This window comes from Giraffa tippelskirchi, chromosome 9, assembly GCF_054371585.1.
Source record: "Giraffa tippelskirchi isolate mGirTip1 chromosome 9, T2T-mGirTip1v1.2.pri, whole genome shotgun sequence".
NCBI classification, from domain to species: domain Eukaryota; kingdom Metazoa; phylum Chordata; class Mammalia; order Artiodactyla; family Giraffidae; genus Giraffa; species Giraffa tippelskirchi.
This window is the reverse complement of record NC_137283.1, coordinates 163,887,575-163,905,215: the sequence shown is the minus strand read 5'-3', so window position 1 is coordinate 163,905,215 and position 17,641 is coordinate 163,887,575. Positions and strand designations below refer to the sequence as shown.

At 53.5% G+C, this 17,641-nt stretch overlaps 1 protein-coding gene and 1 long non-coding RNA gene across 11 annotated transcripts in view; one reads left to right on the top strand and one right to left on the bottom strand.

Moving 5' to 3' along the window:
- The window catches only part of RPS6KA2 (ribosomal protein S6 kinase A2), a 330,001-nt gene that overhangs the window by 303,198 nt on the left and 9,162 nt on the right, over window positions 1–17,641 (top strand). For all 10 annotated transcript variants that reach the window (XM_081530720.1, XM_081530724.1, XM_081530723.1 and 7 more), the window contains 3 exons: window positions 11,483–11,572; window positions 12,367–12,525; window positions 13,974–14,135. In XM_081530720.1, the coding sequence (XP_081386846.1) occupies window positions 11,483–11,572; window positions 12,367–12,525; window positions 13,974–14,135 (411 nt within the window). The remainder of the gene's footprint in view (window positions 1–11,482; window positions 11,573–12,366; window positions 12,526–13,973; window positions 14,136–17,641) is intronic.
- LOC145521793 (uncharacterized) lies at window positions 205–8,729 on the bottom strand. The gene is made up of 2 exons (XR_014065700.1): window positions 8,511–8,729; window positions 205–4,117 (listed from the first exon to the last, which is right to left on the bottom strand). It is a non-coding gene; the product is annotated as an uncharacterized LOC145521793 (long non-coding RNA).

Sequence of the window (17,641 nt, the reverse complement as noted above, 5' to 3'; positions counted from 1 at the left end):
CAAATCATGAGTATGTTCTTCTGCAGTCAACGTGTAGGCAGGTACTGAGCACCCTTGGTAACTCGCCACCTGAAGCACACTGGGACAAAAGCTTTGGGTGCTCGGTGTTTTCGAGAATGTAGAGTTCGGAGATAGGCAGTGCGCCTGGCGAAGGAGGGAAGGAAGCGGGGAGGGACGAGGAAGGAAGCTACAGTCACCAAACTTAAAGAGATAAACAGAAGCAGATATTTTGTAACATTTGCAAAAGCTTCAGCAGAGAGCTGGCAGTTTTACCCTCAACATCAGGCCCAGTAAACAGTGACGATTGTCTACCACCCAGTTTGGCACTCTCTCCATCCTGCCTTTTGCTTCTGTAATTGTTGCTAAATTCAATATTTGATCTGGAAATCCGAAATATCAGTTTCTTGCCTTTTCTGGTTGGTAAAATGTGGATAGTCAAAGCTATGGTTTTTCCAGTAGTCATGTACGGTTGTGAGAGTTGGACCATAAAGAAGGCTGAGCGCCAAAGAATTGATGCTTTCGAACTGTAGGCTGGAAAAGACTCTCGGGAGTCCCTTGGACAGCAAGATCATACCAGTCAATCCTAAAGGAACTCAACCCTGAATATTCATTGGAAGGACTGATGCTGAAGCTGAAGCTCCAATATTTTGGCCACCTGGCGCGAAGAGCCAACTCACTGGAAAAGACCCTGATGCTGGGAAAGATTGAAGGCAGGAGGAGAAGGGGACGACAGAGGATGAGATGGTTGGGTGACATCACCGACTCAGTGGACATGGACTCCAAGAATTAGTGAAGGATAGGGAGGCCTGGCATGCTGCCATCTATGGGGTCACAAGAAGTCGGACAAGACTGAGCAATTGAACAACAACAAAAATGTGGATGAAAGCTAAAACTTTCTGCTAAAGTCATAATCTGATTTTTGGGAAAAGCATGACATGTGTGTTCTCCGTCCATGAGGGTGAGAGCTGGTCTGTCCACCACTTGCCCACTCAGCTGGCCGGGAGGCGCGCGAGGACCCAGGTCCAGCCGATGGTGTCGTGGCGATCAGGGCCTCCTGGCTCATCCCAGGATGGCGCACGTGGCGTCGCCCTGCTCTTCACGGAGCGTCTGGGGACAGATGGAGCTTGTGCAGCAGGCAGTGGAGTGAGAGGAGTCGTTCCAGCCCCCGTGATCTCCTGAGCTCCGGGAGGATTGTTTGAAGTGACGGCTGCCATGCCGCGGCCTCATTCCGCCCCACCCCCAGCTCCTCGGCCACTCCTGGGAACATTTAATCCTCGTGTCCAGTGGGACATCTGCCCAGTGCCTCGTACCCCGAGGAAACGCTCAGCCCTGTCGAAGACAGCAGCCCCAAGCATCGCAGGTTCCTTGGTTTAACTGGGGCTGGGAATTTACGGCTTTGTGACAAATATATCTTGAATTCCTCAAACAAAACAAGAGTGTTTACATTGGAGGAAGCCTCAGTCTGCTCATTTCGCGGATCTGGGGTCGTCAGCCTGCCCAGTGTCTTGACCACGTCGAGGAGCGGTTGATGGGAGGAAATGTCGCACAATTTTAAATCCCTGGGCGGGTGGGGTTGCGACTGCAGCGGGGCCACCCCGCATGTCGGTCTGATGTGTGTCAGGATTTGGCTCACCGAGGAGTTTCCATTTTCCTCATCCTCGGGAGGATTTAACGAGATCTCGAACGATGCTGTTCCCATGTCCAGACAAGCTGATGGGGGAGAGGAGACCCAAGTCTGCGTCAACGAGAGGACTTCAGTTTTAAACATATTTCACTTGCTTCATAAGCATGCAGGGGCTTCTTAAATTCTTTCTGCATGGCTCATTCCTCACAGGATTTCTCTAGACAGTGTGTCGGGTGACCAGCAGCAGTCCTAGAGACATTCGAGTGTTCCGCTGAGCGCAGAGAAACGCGTCTATTGTTCAGCGAGCGCCCAACACTGATGCCCTTCCAGAGCGCAGCCTGACACAGGTTTCTGAAAATGAGCCCCCGCCGACAAAGGCAACCGTGCCTTTTCCCCAGCGTCCCTGTATTCAGCTCTCACCAAAAGACACCGTCTGAATTAAGCTTTGTCAACAACTGGCTTCTAACTCCATCCCCAAAGATCAGACCCCACAATTGGCATTTCCGTGGAACACGAGCGCCAGCTTCTTGGGCGTTTAAGCCGGGAACTGTGGCTGCAGATGATGGTGGGAGTCCAAGCTGAAGTTGAAGTTCGTTGAAGTCGAATCCTCGGGGTTCCCTGGACAGACAGGGCAAGTGGGCATGGCAGGGACCGCCCTCATGGTTCGTGGTTCGTCGTTTGGAACTTGCTTGGATTAGGCGAGGAGGGGGGGGCGCCTCCCAGTGAGACGCGCGCCCAGGACCCGTGGCTGCCTCGGGCACGGCTGCCCGCTCACCGGGGCACATTTGCCTGCTCACCAAGCTCTGCTCCTCCATCAGGGGGCAGAGGCCCCATTTGGACTTCCTTCCAAGACGAAAGCCAGCGGGAGTCCCATGGCAGAGAGCATTTAGGATGAGCCCATCTGCTACCAAAGCTGCCCTGACCCTCTGCGGCTCCCCGTTCTGTTCGCTCTCCAGCGTTTTCAGGTGGAACACAATGGAAGCCTGTGTTGGCTCTTTTGTGCTCTGCTGACCTGCCGGGCAGCAGCACCGCACTTACTGACGGAGGAACCAAGAAGCTGCCTGGCTCGGCGTGTTCTCGAATGTGACGCGGATCAGCGGCTCGGCTGCAAGTGGATCCCAGCTCCGCACTCGCCCTGTTGAACTCCGGCATCACCTCTCTAGGCCACACGGTGGCCGCGCTGCAGACTCTTGGACGGAGAACGGGGTTGGTTTCATTCGGAGACAATCCAGTCGTGTCCTCTGTGCCGCTACAGGGATGGGGCGGGAACGCCCCCTCTGTGTGCAGAGCCGCAGGAGGAGACCACGGTCCCCCGGACAGAAGGGCAGTGGCTGGAATACACAGGCTTTGCCTGAGGCCATCACATCGGGGTGATTCTGCCCCCCGGGGGAACACACATGGGGCAAGAGCTGTTCCTGGCGTGTGGTGCCCAGAGGTCAGGCTGTTGCCCCAAATCCCACAGGACAGCCCCCTAGTCAGTGCCCCAGAGACTCAGCCCCCAAGATCAGACTGAGGTTGGAACCCCAGCCTAAAGCACAAAGATAAAGGCATGTCTCAAGTAGACAAATCCTGCAGCTGGTTTCTGGAGATGAGGGCGGTTTCCTTCTCTGCAGAGTCTCTGCTTACTGTCTCTGCAGAGTCTCTGCTTACTGTCCTGGTAGCTGGATGGCCGTGTACCAGGAGCAGAGCGGCTCCCATGCCTCGTGCAGGGCACCCCCTCTCTGCCCAGAGCCGGGGTCCCATGCGGCCCTTCTGAGGGGCCTCGGGGCCAATCCTGAACCATCAGCCTCCGAGCTCAGGGTACAGCGTATAGCGGCTCTCACATTCTTGGAAATATCATTGTGTTTTGCTTTAAGTTTATGTCAGCCTCATAAATACCCACTTTGGTATTATAACTACTCTGTCATCACATTAACCGCAATTTAAGTTAAACTGCAATTTCAGTTCTAGGTCTTTATACCAATATACTGAAACCAACCTACCCAGGTATATGCCCAGGAAACAAAATTGCTGGTTTTGCACTTCTTCTCAGCTGCATTTTTATACTCAGGTCCTGAATTAGTGAGACCACATGGAATAGCGACTCAGTGACTCTGGGCGACAGTGGAGGAGGGGGAGTCTGGCGTGCTACAGTCCATGGGGTCGCAAAGAGCCAGACCCAACCTGGCGACTGAACAGCAACAGGCCTCTGGTCCTGGGGCTTGGTCCCTGCCCCCCGCTGAGGCAGACACCACCAGGGGCCCGGGACCCTCCGCCGGGAGAGTCTGACCTCGGAGGACACGACGCCGACCCCCCACCTCAGGTTCATCTGGTGAGGGTGACCCCCGGGCACCTGCCTCAGGCTAGGACGGCTGAAGGGGAAGAACCGCGGCGTCCTCTCAGGCACATCGCAGTGAACAGATGTGCCCTGCTTTCTGAGACCTCGGAGCTATCCTCATGGGAGTCTGATGTGAGACTCAGGTCCATCTGTGTGTTCACAGCCAGCCCCAGAGGCTAGTGGGAGGAGATGAAATTGTGTAAGACTTGGAAATAACACAACACACAAGCTGCACAGATGCCAGAGCGTTAATGCACCTTTCATTTAAAATAGGGTTGAAATGGAATCAGTGACGAACTGCAGAAGGTAACTATGATTCAGTAGGATTCAAAGGGGAGAGGTGTATTTGGAAGGAAAAGATAATTCATATTTTTATTTCATGAGAGGTTCTGCACTCACTTTGTACAAATTGCATGCAGTTTTGCTTTCATTTCAGTTTTAGATCTTTGTGGCTTGACATGACCAGGTGTGTATTCTAGTCTATGCCAGTTTGTACACTGTCCCCACCACGTCTGGTTCTAACTGTTGCTTCTTGACCTGCATACAGATTTCTCAAGAGGCAGGTCAGGTGGTCTGGTATTCCCATCTCTTGAAGAATTTTCCACAGTTTGTGGTGATCCCCACAGTTTGTGGAGATCCATACAGTCAAAGGCTTTGGCATAGTCAATAAAGCAGAAGTAGATGTTTTTCTGAAACTCTCTTGCTTTTTTGATGATCCAGTGGGTGTTGTCAATTTGATCTCTGGTTCCTCTGCCTTTTCTAAATCCACCTTGAACATCTGGACGTTCTCAGTTCACATACTGTTGAACCCTGGCTTGGAGAATTTTGAGCATTACTTTGCTAGTGTCTGAGATGAGTGCAATTGTGCAGTAGTTTGAACATTCTTTGGCATTGCCTTTCTTTGGGATTGGAATGAAAACTGACCTTTTCCAGTCCTGTGGCCACTGCTGAGTTTTCCATATTTGCTGACATATTGAGTGCAGCACTTTAACAGCATCATCTTTTAGGACTTGAAATAGCTCAGTTGGAATCCCATCACCTCCACTAGCTTTGTTTGTAGTGATGCTTCCTAAGGCCCACTTGACTTTGCACTCCAGGATCTGGCTCTAGGTGATCAATCACACCATCAGGGTTATCTGGGTCATGAAGATCTTTTTTAGATCTTGTGTAGTTCTGTGTAGTGTTGCCACCTCTTCTTAATATCTTCTGCTTCTGTTAGGTCCATACCCTATCTTTCCTTTATTGTGTCCACCTTTGCATGAAATGTTCCCTTGGTATCTCTAATTTTCTTGAAGAAATCTCTAGTCTTTCCCATTCTATTGTTTTCCTCTATTTCTTTGCACTGATCACTGAGGAAAGCATTCTTATCTCTCCTTGCTATTCTTTGGAACTCTGCATTCAGATGGGTATATCTTTCCTTTTCTCCTTTGCCTTTTACTTCTCTTCTTTTCTCAGCTATTCATAAGGCCTCCTCAGACAGCCATTTTGCTTTTTACATTTCTTTCTCTTAGGGATGGTTTTCATCACCACCTCCTATACAATGTCAAAAACCTCCATCCATAGTTCTTCAGGCACTCCGTCTATCAGATCTAATCCCTTGAATCTATTTCTCACTTCCACTCTATAATCATAAGGGATTTGATTTAGGTCATACCTAAATGGTCTAGTGGTTTTCCCTACTTTCTTCAATTTAAGTCTGAATTTGGCAATAAGGAGTTCATGATCTGAGCCACAGTCAGCTCCCGGTCTTGCTTTTGCTGACTGTATGGAGCTTCTCAATCTTTGGCTGCAAAGAATATATCAGTCTGATTTCAGTGTTGACCATCTGGTGATGTCCATGTGTAGAGTTGTCTCTTGTGTGGTTGGAAGAGGGTGTTTGCTCTGACCAGTGCATTCTCTTGGCAAAACTCTGTTAGCCTTTGCCCTGCTTCATTTTGTCCTCCAAGGTCAAACTTGCCTGTTACTCCAGGTGTCTCCTGTCCCCCTTTTGCATTCCAGCCCCCTGTGATGAAAAGGACATCTTTTTTTGGTGTTAGTTCTAGAAGGTAGTGTAGGTCTTCATAGAACCATTCAACTTCAGCTTCTTCGGCATTAGTGGTTGGGACATAAACTTGGATTACTGTGATATTGAAAGGTTTGCCTTGGAAACGAACAGAGATCATTCTGTCATTTTGGAAATTGCATCCAAGTACTGTATTTTGGACTCTTTTGTTGACTATGATGGCTACTCCATTTCTTTTAAGGGATTCTTGCCCACAGTAGTAGACATAATGGTCATCTGAGTTAAATTCACCCATTCCAGTCCATCTTAGTTCACTGATTCCTAGAATGTCGATGTTCGCTCTTGCCATCTCCTGTTTGACCACTTCCAGTTTGCCATGATTCATGGACCTAACACTCCAAGTTCCTAGGCAGTATTGCTCTTAACAGCATCGGACTTTACTTCCATCACCAGCCACAGCTGGGTGTTGTTTTTGCTTTGGCTCCATCTCTTCATTCTTTCTGGAGTTATTTCTCCACTGATCTCCAGTAGCATATTGGGCACCTACCAACCTGGGGAGTTCATCTTTCAATGTCCTATCTTTTTGCCTTTTCATACTCAAGGGATTCCCAAGGCAAGAATACTGAAGTGGTTTGCCATTCCCTTCTCCAGTGGACCACATTCTGTCAGAACTCTCCACCATGACCCGTCCGTCTTGGGTGGCCCTCCACGGCATGGCTCATAGTTCCACTGAGTTAGACAAGGCTGTGGTCCATGTGATCAACTGGTTAGTTTTCTGTGATTGTGGCTTTCATCCTGTCCGCCCTCTGATGGAGAAGGATCAGAGCTTGTGGAAGCATCCTGATGGGAGGGACTGGCTGTGGGGGAAACAGGGTCTTGTTCTCACTCAGGTGGAACCCAGATCCTTGCAGTGGCCAGCAGGCCTGCGCTGCCCTGTTCCCGGAGCTCCTCCGGCCCCTCCTCACCCCATCCTTAGCCCAGTCCCACGGGGGCAGCGCTCCTCCCTGAACCGAGATCTCCGCTCCCCGCACTGGGCGTCAGGCTCTCTGACCACGGCATGGTCCCCTCCTGCCCCCCTCCTCCTGGCCTGCAGTGCCTATTTCAGGGCTCTCAGAACCCCAACGTGCTTCACGGCTTGTTTCCCGTCCACACCCCACCATGGTGCTTGGTGGTGTCAAGCATGAATGGTGAGAGAGAAAAGTATCAGAAGTTTCCTGGAGGCCCAGTGGTTAGGACTCTGTGCTTTCACTCTTGGGGCCTGGGGGCAATCCCTTGTCAAGGAACTAAGATTCCACAAGCCACGTGGTGTGACTGAAAGTGGGGGAGAGAGAGAGAGCAGTCGGGCTTTTCTTCAAATTCAGAATCACTGCATCCCTTTCTTTGGCTTGTTTATTGTCAGAATGGGCAGGACGACTGGTCCACCCAACCCTTCTTATCTCTAGATCGCATTTCCTTCTGCACAAGCCCCTCTGTTCAGTAACCAGTTACTTTCATTCATTTTTTACAATTTTGTATTAACTCTTTTTCCCAGGCAGACACAGTGCTAGGTTCCAGGCAAAAGCAAACCTGTTCTCGGGAAACTCACAGTCCAGCCAGGTAGGGCTTTACTGACCACAGAACCAGAGCCCAGAGCCAAACAGGGACATCGCTGATGAATCCAAAACTCAGGGAGCCCTCGGTAGCTGTGGCCTCTCCTGTTGGCCTATTTCATCTGCAGACACTAAGACACAGGCTCCTCGTCACCCAAAGCCCCGCTTGTCCATTTCCTCCTGTGTGTCTGCGAGGCTCACATGGGTCTGCGTGGACGTCAGCAGCCATGGTCACGTTGTCCTGAAGGGCAGCACAGCTGGGTGTCCTTTCAGGAGCAGATTCTCGTGTTCTTAAAATAGCGATCAAGCCAGGTAAAAATAAAGCGCCATCCTTGACGCTGTGCCAGAGTCAGCGTCACCCGATTCGTAATTCTAGTGCAGTGTGGCCGACACACTCGGGGCTGAAGCTGGACTGACTGTCCACCCCATTTGTATTCACAACAGCCTGCTGACAATTACACCGCATTTCTGGGCTCATTTTCATGCTGTGTATGTGATTTGTCAACCAGAAAAGCAGTGGAATTAAGACAGATGTCTGACGTGAATAGAGCTTATTTTTAGAAGGAAAACTGATTGGCATGGAAATTTAATTTTTTCCAGCAGGAAAACTTGGAGCCCTTTCTCTGTGTCATTTGTTTAAGTTAATTGAACAAGAGAAAGTATCTGTTCAATTTTACAAGCGACTCCATGCTCCACTACTCTCGTTTCAAATACGGTATTAATCCTCTTGACACGTCAGAGGAAACACCCCACCCCGGGGGGAGGTGTGGCGGGCCTGGGCGTTCTCCCCCATCTCCTGCACCTCAAAGCCCTGTGCTATTCAGGGTCCAGGCGGGGAGCCCGTGCTGGACAGAGGTGAGGAAGATGGGGAAATGCAGAGGCCAAAAGGAAGAGGAACAAGCGTGTGGATGCTGGTGACGTCTGGACCAGTCTCGTCCCCGCCTTCAGCCAGCAGAAATAAGACGTGCTGATACCTACCTGTGCGCTTCACCCGCTAAGAGAATCATGTCCTCTACATCCTTTGTTGGGGCTGGACTTGCTTCGTGGGCTGTGGAAGCAAACAGCTGCTCAGACAGCAGCACCTGGAGAGTCTGGTTCACCAGCCTCGCTGGGCGCTGACCACCGGGTGGCATCTGCTCTAGATGAGGACGGACCCTCTGGTCCTCTCCACCTGTGGTCTGTCTGCACCGTCTGAGTGTCCACACGGAGAAGGGAGGCCTTGATGTGAACCTATTTGCTGAGAATTCCTCCCCCGTGTTTGTTGCATAAGAAAGATTATAAAGCAACATTGTTCTCAAAATAAAGGACTCAATTGACCAGGGCTCCCTTGAACCAGAAGCCAGTCCCACAATAGCCATCCCACGAAACTGACCCCCACGGAGAAGAAGTTCCTTCCTGGACACTTCCGAACAGTGTTCTCAACCCCCGACCCCGGGCTGTGCCGTCCCCCACAGACCGGGGCTTTGTGCTCAGGGACAGGGACCAGTCATCACGCCTCTGTGTCTGTCCTTCCTGGGCTTTCTGCGAACAATTGCAGGAAAACATCTGTGGATAAACGCAGCCACCCCTCACCGACGACAGTCAGGATCAGGACTTTGGGTCTGAACAGAACTCGCTGCTGCGTGCCGGTCCCCCATCGCCCAGACTGAGGGGCAGCAGTCAGCAGGGCAGGTGCGGGAGCCTGAGCTGGCCTCCGCTCCCCGGGACCGCCTTTCAGGCAGTGCCCACTCCTCCCCTCCAGGCCCGCTAGGGACCCCGCTGCGGTGCCCTGCCTGCCCCCTGGCTTCCGGTCAGTCCCACCTGGGGAGACACCCCAGGAGGGAGGAGGGCAGCGTCCCCAGGCCTGGAGGGGCCCTGTCCATGCAGCCGCCGCCTCTGGTCCCGTGATGGCTCCCCTCCCCCTGCCCCGGGCCATTGGCATGGTAACAAAGTTTCTTCTTTCCTGTTCATCCTGCATCCTGTTCCATCGTGATTTGTCCGTCTAGTCAAGGCTATGGTTTTTCCAGTGGTCATGTACGGATATGAGAGCTGGACCATAAAGAAGACTGAGCACTGAAGAATTGATGCTTTTGAACTGTGGTGTTGGAGAAGACTCTTGAGAGTCCCTTGAACTGCAAGGAGATCCAACCAGTCCATCCTAAAGGAGATCAGTCCTGAATATTCATTGGAAGGACTGATGCTGAAGCTGAAGCTCCAGTACTTTGACCACCTGATGTGAAGAACTGACTCATTGGATAAGACCCTGACTCTGGGAAAGATTGAAGGCAGGAGGAGAAGGGGATGAGAGAGGATGATATGGTTGGATGGCATCACTGACTTGATGGACATGAGTTTGAGTAAACTCTGGGAGTTGGTGATGGACAGGGAAGCCTGGCATGCTGCAGTCCATGGGGTCACAAAGAGATGGACATGACTTCGTGACTGAACAACAACAAAATTCCTAAATTTTATTTGAAAAAAAATGAATATACTATTAACTTTTTTAAAAAACCACTAATGATTTTAATCTTCTCAAGTTGCAGAGGGGTCACAGCCCAGGAATTGAATGGCTGGCAGGCAGCTGGGGCAGAGAGGGTCCCAACTGGGACCCAGTGGGGGTCCCAGTGGTCTCACTGGCCAGCATGGGACCCAAGCAGCGGAAAGACCAAACCGCAGGCAGCAAAGCATCCTCATGTTAAGGCTTCCCCTTCACCAGCCGCTGAATGAGCCTTTAAGACATCTCTAGACGGACGCACTGTGTGTTGGCTTCCTTCAGTAACAGAAGTCACCCTGGTGTCCGAGCTAGAGCTTCAGTATCAAGAGGAGGAAAGTGCCCGGTCAAGAAAGGAAGCGTGACGTTTCACTTGACGCTGAGCCCCCGTGTGTCGTGGGGCTCGCGGTCCTAGTGTGATGTCAGCAGGGCCTGGCGGCGGGTTTAAAACCAGTCCAAAGAGAAGCACAGACTCCGCGACCACGTTCCTCGGCAGTGAAGGGGCAGCGGGGGTGGGGGCTGGCAGAGCACCCTGCCCACCGGGCGTTTTGCTCATCTGAAGAAGAGAGTGAGTTTATGCCAAGCTCTGCTTGGAGCCTTGGATGCGATGGGGAGTGAAAGCGAGTTTTCCTCCCTCTGAAATGTGCGTCCTCCCAATGGCGAATATTTTGAAATTGGGTGAAGCTAATGCGCAGGGAAGAGCACTGCTTCTGAGTGTCGAATCCCACCAGGTGCTGTAGACTCTGCGTGAACGGGGTCCCCTCCCCCACCAGCTCCGTCCCCACAGAAAGCAGGACGAGGGAGCAGGAAGAGGTGTCCGTGGTGCTCCACCGACAGGTGACAAGGCATGAATGAACACCTGCCTGGACCAAGGGAGGCATTCATCCATGACACCTGTGGAAGCCACCTGTCTTCATGGGGGGAAGGATTTTATCTGCCATCCGAAGACCTGGGCTACACTTGCCAGGAGGAGGAGGGTGGTTAGTAGCCTAAAGAAGCATCCATTTGGATGAGCCACGGCACAGCCTCAGCGCCACGCCAGCCCGGCGTCTCCCGGTCAGAACCGCGCAGGGTCTCCCTTTGTGGCTGGTGTATAGTCTCCCAGTGAGGCGAGAGACGCACAGCAGCCGGAGGCCCACTTTGGACAGAGAGAGGGCACAGCGCCCCCCCAGAGCCTGCCGAGTGGAGAAAAAAGCACCTTCTGCTTTTGGGGTGCCCGTGTGAGCTCCCCAAACTCACCTTTCTTCATCCAGCTGTGTAACGGCTTAAACTTAGTGTCTGGAGGCGAGTGCCCTCTTTTTTTTTCTTTTTAATGTCAGTCTGTTGCTCACTAGGAAAGAAAGGATAGCCATGCATTTCTGGGCAGTGTTGGGTTATCTTGGTTCAGCTCACCTGGAGATGGTGAAGGGGAGGGCGCAGAAGGGGTCCCAGCTTCAGGCACCCGTTGGATGCCTCACGTCACACACCCTGTCTGTTTCAGATCATTGACAAGAGTAAGAGGGACCCCTCGGAGGAGATCGAGATTCTCCTGCGGTACGGCCAGCACCCCAACATCATCACCCTCAAAGATGTAAGTGCCCTCCGGCGCCCCCGGAAGCCCCCGTGGATGCAGGGCAAGCTTGTCGCCCGCTCACCCGCCCTTCCTGGTGCCCCGGAGCCCAAGGCCGCTGCTGCCCGGGACCCTCAGGGTCACTCGGCAGCCGGGGTCCCAACCTGCCAGGCCGTTCATCACGTCCCACTGACGGCCCCCCAACTCCTCCCCGATCGTGATCCCATAGTGGGGTGTGCTGCGGGGAGAGGAGAGAGAACCCATGAGGATGCTAACCCAGCTGCGCCGTCTCTCACCATCGTGGAAAGCGTGGAGCCTGTGAAGCGGGGCTTCAGATCTGGAGCTCCAGGTCCACAGCCCCGGCCAGCTGCCCACTCTGCCCCATTGAGCGATGCGGGGTCCTTGTCCCTGGAAGAAGGACAGGGAGGGGAGACCCGGCGCACTGGAGCCAGACAGATGCTCCTGGCAGCGTCCATCCTGGCCTGGGGGTCAGAACGGGGAGCGCGCTGGCCTCCTCTCCACCACTGCCCTCCACTCCGGAGTGACCCCAGGGTCGTCAACCCAGAACCTCAAGATAACTAGGACCCCCCCTCCGATCTCCCCAGGGCCCCGTAAACGCCAGGCATAAGAGGCCTTCCTCACTCTGGTTCAGTTCTGAGGACAGGCCTGTGCGAACAAAGCGTAAAGCGAAGCCCAGACCCCAGACCCCTGGCAGCACCCGCTGGCCTGCCCCCTGCCCCTCCCGGGGTGGCACCCCTGTGCCCGCGACCTGCCGGTGGGGGTCCCCAAGCCGGGCGCGTTCTCTCTCCCCCTAGGTCTACGATGACGGGAAGTTCGTGTACCTGGTGATGGAGCTGATGCGCGGCGGCGAGCTGCTGGACCGCATCCTGCGGCAGAGGTACTTCTCAGAGCGGGAGGCTAGCGCCGTGCTGTGCACCATCACCAAGACCATGGACTACCTCCACTCGCAGGGGGTAAGGCACCCCTGGGATGGGCCCACGGGGGCCGCAGGAAGCCAGCTCACCCGGGCCGTGGGCTCAGCGCTTGGGAAACCAGCGTCCCCGCCTCCCTCCCCAACCCAGCTGTTCCTCGTGGGCCTGCCTGATTTCAGACGCACACAGCGTGCATGCAGGAGCTCGATCAGATTAAACTCACTGGGACCCGTTACAGTGAAAACGTACTTCGGTCTCGATGATGGGGTGCTCCTCACTGTCCCTCCCCCTCTGCCCAGGAGGCCGGTGATGAAATGACCGTGAGAGCCGGGGGCACAGCCCTCACCAGGGTCCAGCGCTTCTCTGAGCTCCTTGTCCGGTCGGTTCTAGGCTCCAGATTAGACTAATTTCACAGATGAGGAGACCGGAGCACAGAAGGGTTGAGGGTCTCGCCCAAAGCTGCACGCAGAGCCAGTTCCCGCCCAGCACCGTGCCTCCAGGCCGCCCCCTCCCCAGCCCCAGATTCCCCGCCTGGTCAGCACCCCCAGGAGGCCTGCACTGTTCCTCAGCCAGCCGCACACGTGTGCCCTCTGAACAGGGCGCTCCTCCGGGCCCACACGGTGGTCGCTGATTCTAGGATTAGTAAACCCTTCCGGGACAGTCAGACTCCAGGGGTGGCCCTCCAGAGGGTGGTTTTGCAGACCGGCCTCCGTTGCAAGAGGGGAGCTGGCACAGGGGTCTTTTGTCTCCCAGCCTCACAGCCTCTGAAGCTCTGCCACCGCCTGCTGAGGCCATTTTTCATCTGCCTCCCCTGTCCTCTCTCTGGGCGTGAGCAGGACAATGGAGACACGTGGGCTCCACATGGGGTGTGGGCACGCCACGCGTTCTCACAATGGGCCTCTGTCCCCTTCAGAAGAAGCCGCTTTGTGCCCTAAATAGCTGAACAGCCTCTGCGCTTTGAGGTGTCGCTGGCTCTGTCCCTGGTGCTCAGAGCGCCCGGCCGCTCCCTGGGCACAGACGCAGTCTCAGGTTTCTGTCCCCTGGCCGTGAGCACAGGACAGAGGCTACTTGTCTGCACACCTGCTGGGGTGCCCGGCACCTGCCCGCACTGGAACGTGGCCGCACACAGCCGGCCTTTATCCTCAGAAATCCACGTTCCAGAGCACCAGCGGCGTCCCCGAGTGATGGCCCCGGGGGCCTCCCTGACCCTGGACAGCGGCCTACTTATTTATTCATCCAGACACTCGCCATCCGAGGGGCTAGGGCGGTTGGTTGGTCCTCGGTTTTGAGCATCGGTGTAAGAGAAAGAGAAGGGGAAGGACTCTCAGAGTTCATAGCGTCCCAGCCAATGGCTTCCTGCCGCCAGACCCACCCAGAGTAAACGGCTGCAATTGAGCCCTTATCTCGTGAGGGCATCCCCCCAGCTTCTCGTCCCTGCTCCATCCCGAGCCCCCCGAGTTAGGCGTGACTCCTCCTGCCTGCTTTTCCAGGTTGTTCACCGAGACCTGAAGCCAAGCAATATTCTGTACATGGACGAGTCCGGGAACCCCGAATCCATCCGCATCTGTGACTTCGGGTTTGCCAAGCAGCTGCGAGCCGAGAACGGGTTGCTTATGACCCCCTGCTACACAGCCAACTTCGTGGCCCCGGAGGTGAGAGGACCACTGGGCCAGTGGGGGTCGGCCCTCTCCCGCTGCCAGAGCAGCCGCCCATGTGGGGCGCTGGAGTGGGCAGGAACACCAGCGGGCAGGAAAGGGAAGCTTTGGTCTCTGTTGGGTCAGCCGCTGATCGTGCTTAGACACGGCCATTTTAACATTTTTATTTCCTATTTGTAAAATCTGTAACGTAGAATTGTCATTGTGCCATAGACGATTTCAACTGAATCTGCTCACTTGTTAGCACTTGAGGTGAGAAATGGGCTTCCCAGGTGGCCCCAGTGGTAAAGAACCCACCTGCCCATGCAGAAGACATAGAAGACTTGGGTTCCATCGCTGGGTCTGGAAGATCCCCTGGAGGAGGAAATGGCAACCCACTCCAGGGTTCTCACCTGGAGAATCCCATGGACGGAGGAGCCCGGCAGGCTACAGTCCATGGGGTCGCCAAGAGTTGGACACGGCTGAAGCAACTGAGCACGCAGACTGAGAAGTAACACGGTGGTCTCTCCTCACCTGGGATCAGAAATCCACCCACAGCTGCACCGGGAGAGCGTGCGTGTGTGTGCACAGACCTTGTGCCAGAATTCCCGCTCCAGACTGTCTTCCACGACAGGCGCGCCTCGGGGCGTGGGATCGAACATCATGGTTCTGCAGAGATTTACGGATGAGAACCCGCGTGGATCCTCCGCCCTCGTCTCAGGGCCTCAGAGAACCACCGCAGTGCATCTTAAAAGCACATTTCCCCCTTTCTGCGCTGCCAGGGGTCGTGCCCCTTAGGTCCTGGAGTCCCTGATGCGTTTGTGAAGACAAATCCAGCTTCTTGCTTTTTAGGAAACAGCCAAACCAGGGACGCTGGCGAGAGCAGGACTAGAGTAGAGGAGGCTGACGATGCTGGGGGGCGGGGGTGGGGGGAGCGTCAGGAATGGAAACAAACCTCGGTCACACGTGGATCCTTCTGGTTGCGGGTGAAGCTGCCCCAGAGCGCTCCTAGCGGGCGCGCGGGCGGGTACTGCGCATCCTAAGAGAGCCATGCTGACACCTAGTGGTCAGCTGTGAACTGTCCGAGAGCCTGTGCAGGCAGGGTCCGCAAGCTGACCCCGGGCAGTGGTCCCCGAGGAGGATGTCTGCGTGCCTGCCGGGATATGGATGGGCGCAGAGCTGGGGCTGGGCCGTGGGGCTGGTATTAGACTGTCCAGATGATACCTGCGGCCCCTTTAAAAACAATCTGCTTCTATTTGATCAACATTGCTGCCTTATTTGATTGACGCTAATGATAATATTAATGGTTTTAGTGATTATAGACTACCTTACACCAATCTATTGATACCTGTGTCCCCTTTAAAAACAACCTGGTTCTATTTGATCAACATTGCTGCCTTATTTGATCAATGCTAATAATATTAATGGTTTTAGTGACTACCTTACACTGATCTATTACTTTACCATTTACCAAGCACTTTACCGATATTTTTTTGCTTTAATCCTCATATGCCATATAGAATGCATGGGGTAGATACTATTAGCTACATTTCAGAGATACAGAACAAAAAAACAGGCTCCATGCGTGGAAGGGACGTTGAAAATACTCAGCTAGTGGAGATGAGAAGAGCTTGAACACCGACCCCTGGGCGCGTTCACACACCTCGGTGACCTCCCTATGGTGCTGGAGGCACTGTGCCCCAAGTACAGAGAACCCGGCCCTTGCGTCTAAGGAAACTACACAGCTCTCCTGACTCCACGTTCAGCATAAATCCAATGACCTGCCGCTTCCAGGAGCATCTGTGCTCTTTACTGTTATTCTCAACTGTGAGCATAGCAGAGGATTGCTCCTCTGAAGTGGGTGATCCTGGGACCCATGAAAATTCTCCCATCCTAACTAGTCCTCAGAAAATCAAACAGACTTTCCCAGTGACCAAGCAATTCCACTTCTGGGTCTAAACCCAAAAGGGTTGAAAGCAAAAGTAGGAATGGAAATCTGTCTGCCGTGTTGACAGCAGCGTTATTCACAGCAGCCAGAAGGTGGAAACAACCCAAGTGTCCACTGATGGAAGAATGATTGAGTGGGATATTAGTCAGCCTTTAAAAGGAGGGAGGGCTTCCCAGGTGGTGCTAGTGGTAAAGAACGTGCCTGCCAACGCAGGAGATACAAGAGACTCGGGTTCCATCCCTGGGTCGGGAAGGTCCTCTGGAGAAGGCAATTGGCAACCCACTCCAGGATTCTTGCCTGGAAAATCCCGTAGACAGAGGAGCCTGGTGGGCTACAGTCCATGGGGCTCAAAAGACTCAGACATGACTGAGAGGCTAAGGAAAAAGGATGGAAATCCTGTCCCAGGTCACAGCAGGGATGGACCCTGAGGACACTGTGTTAAAGGTGTGATACGTCAGAAAGAAAAACACAATTATATGGTTACTCTTATATGAGGGACCTACAGTCACCACACTCATAGAGACAGAAAGTAAAAGGGTAGCTCCCAGGGGCTGGGGGGAGGGGAGTGGGGAGCTGTTCCCTGGGGACAGTTTCAGTTTTTCAAGACAAAATGAGTTCTGTGAAGGGAAGGTGGTGACGGCTGCCGAGCAACGTGAGTGCATCTAATACCACTCAGCCACACCTAGAAGTGGGGAAGGTGGGGATGTCGTGCTGAGTATATTTTGTGAGCTAAATCAAAACCTAGACAGCATATTAAAGGCAGAGACATTACTTTGCTGACAAATGTCCATCTAGTCAAAGCTCTGCTTTTTCCAGTAGTTGTGTACAGATATGAGAGTTGGACCATAAAGAAGGCTGAGCACCAAAGAACTGATGCTTTCAAACTATAGCGTTGGAGAAGACTCTTCAGAGTCCCTTGGACTACAAGGAGATCCAATCAGTCAGTCCTAAAGGAAATCAATCCTGAATATTCATTTGGAAGGACTGATGCTGCAGCTGAAGCTTTAATACTTTGACCACCTGATGTGAAGAGCCAACTCATTGGAAAAGACCCTGATGCTGGGAAAGATTGAGGACAGGAGGAGAAGGGAACGGCAGAGGATGGGATAGTTGGATGGCATCACTGACTCGATGGACAAGAGTTTGAGCGAGCTCCAACTTGCTGGTGGTGAAGATGGTGAAGGACAGGGAAGCCTGGCATGCTGCAGTCCATGGGGTCACAAACAATCAGATGTGACTAAGCAACTGAATGACGAACTTCAGTTATGTCCAACTCTTGCGACCCCATGGACTGCAGCCCACCTGCCTCCTCCATCCATGGGAGTCTCCAGGCAAGAACACTGGAGGGGTTGCCATTTCCTTCTCCAGGGGATCTTCCCGACCCAGGGATTGATCTGCATCTCTTATGTCTCCTGCGTTGGCAGGCAGGTTCTTTACCACTAGCACCACCTGGGTTACTACACTAAAAATAATTCTGCCTTTTTCCCCCACACATGTGACTGGCAAGATCTCCGTTCCCCAACCAGGAATTGAATCCAGGCCACCACAGTGAAAGCCCGGAATCCTAACCACGAGG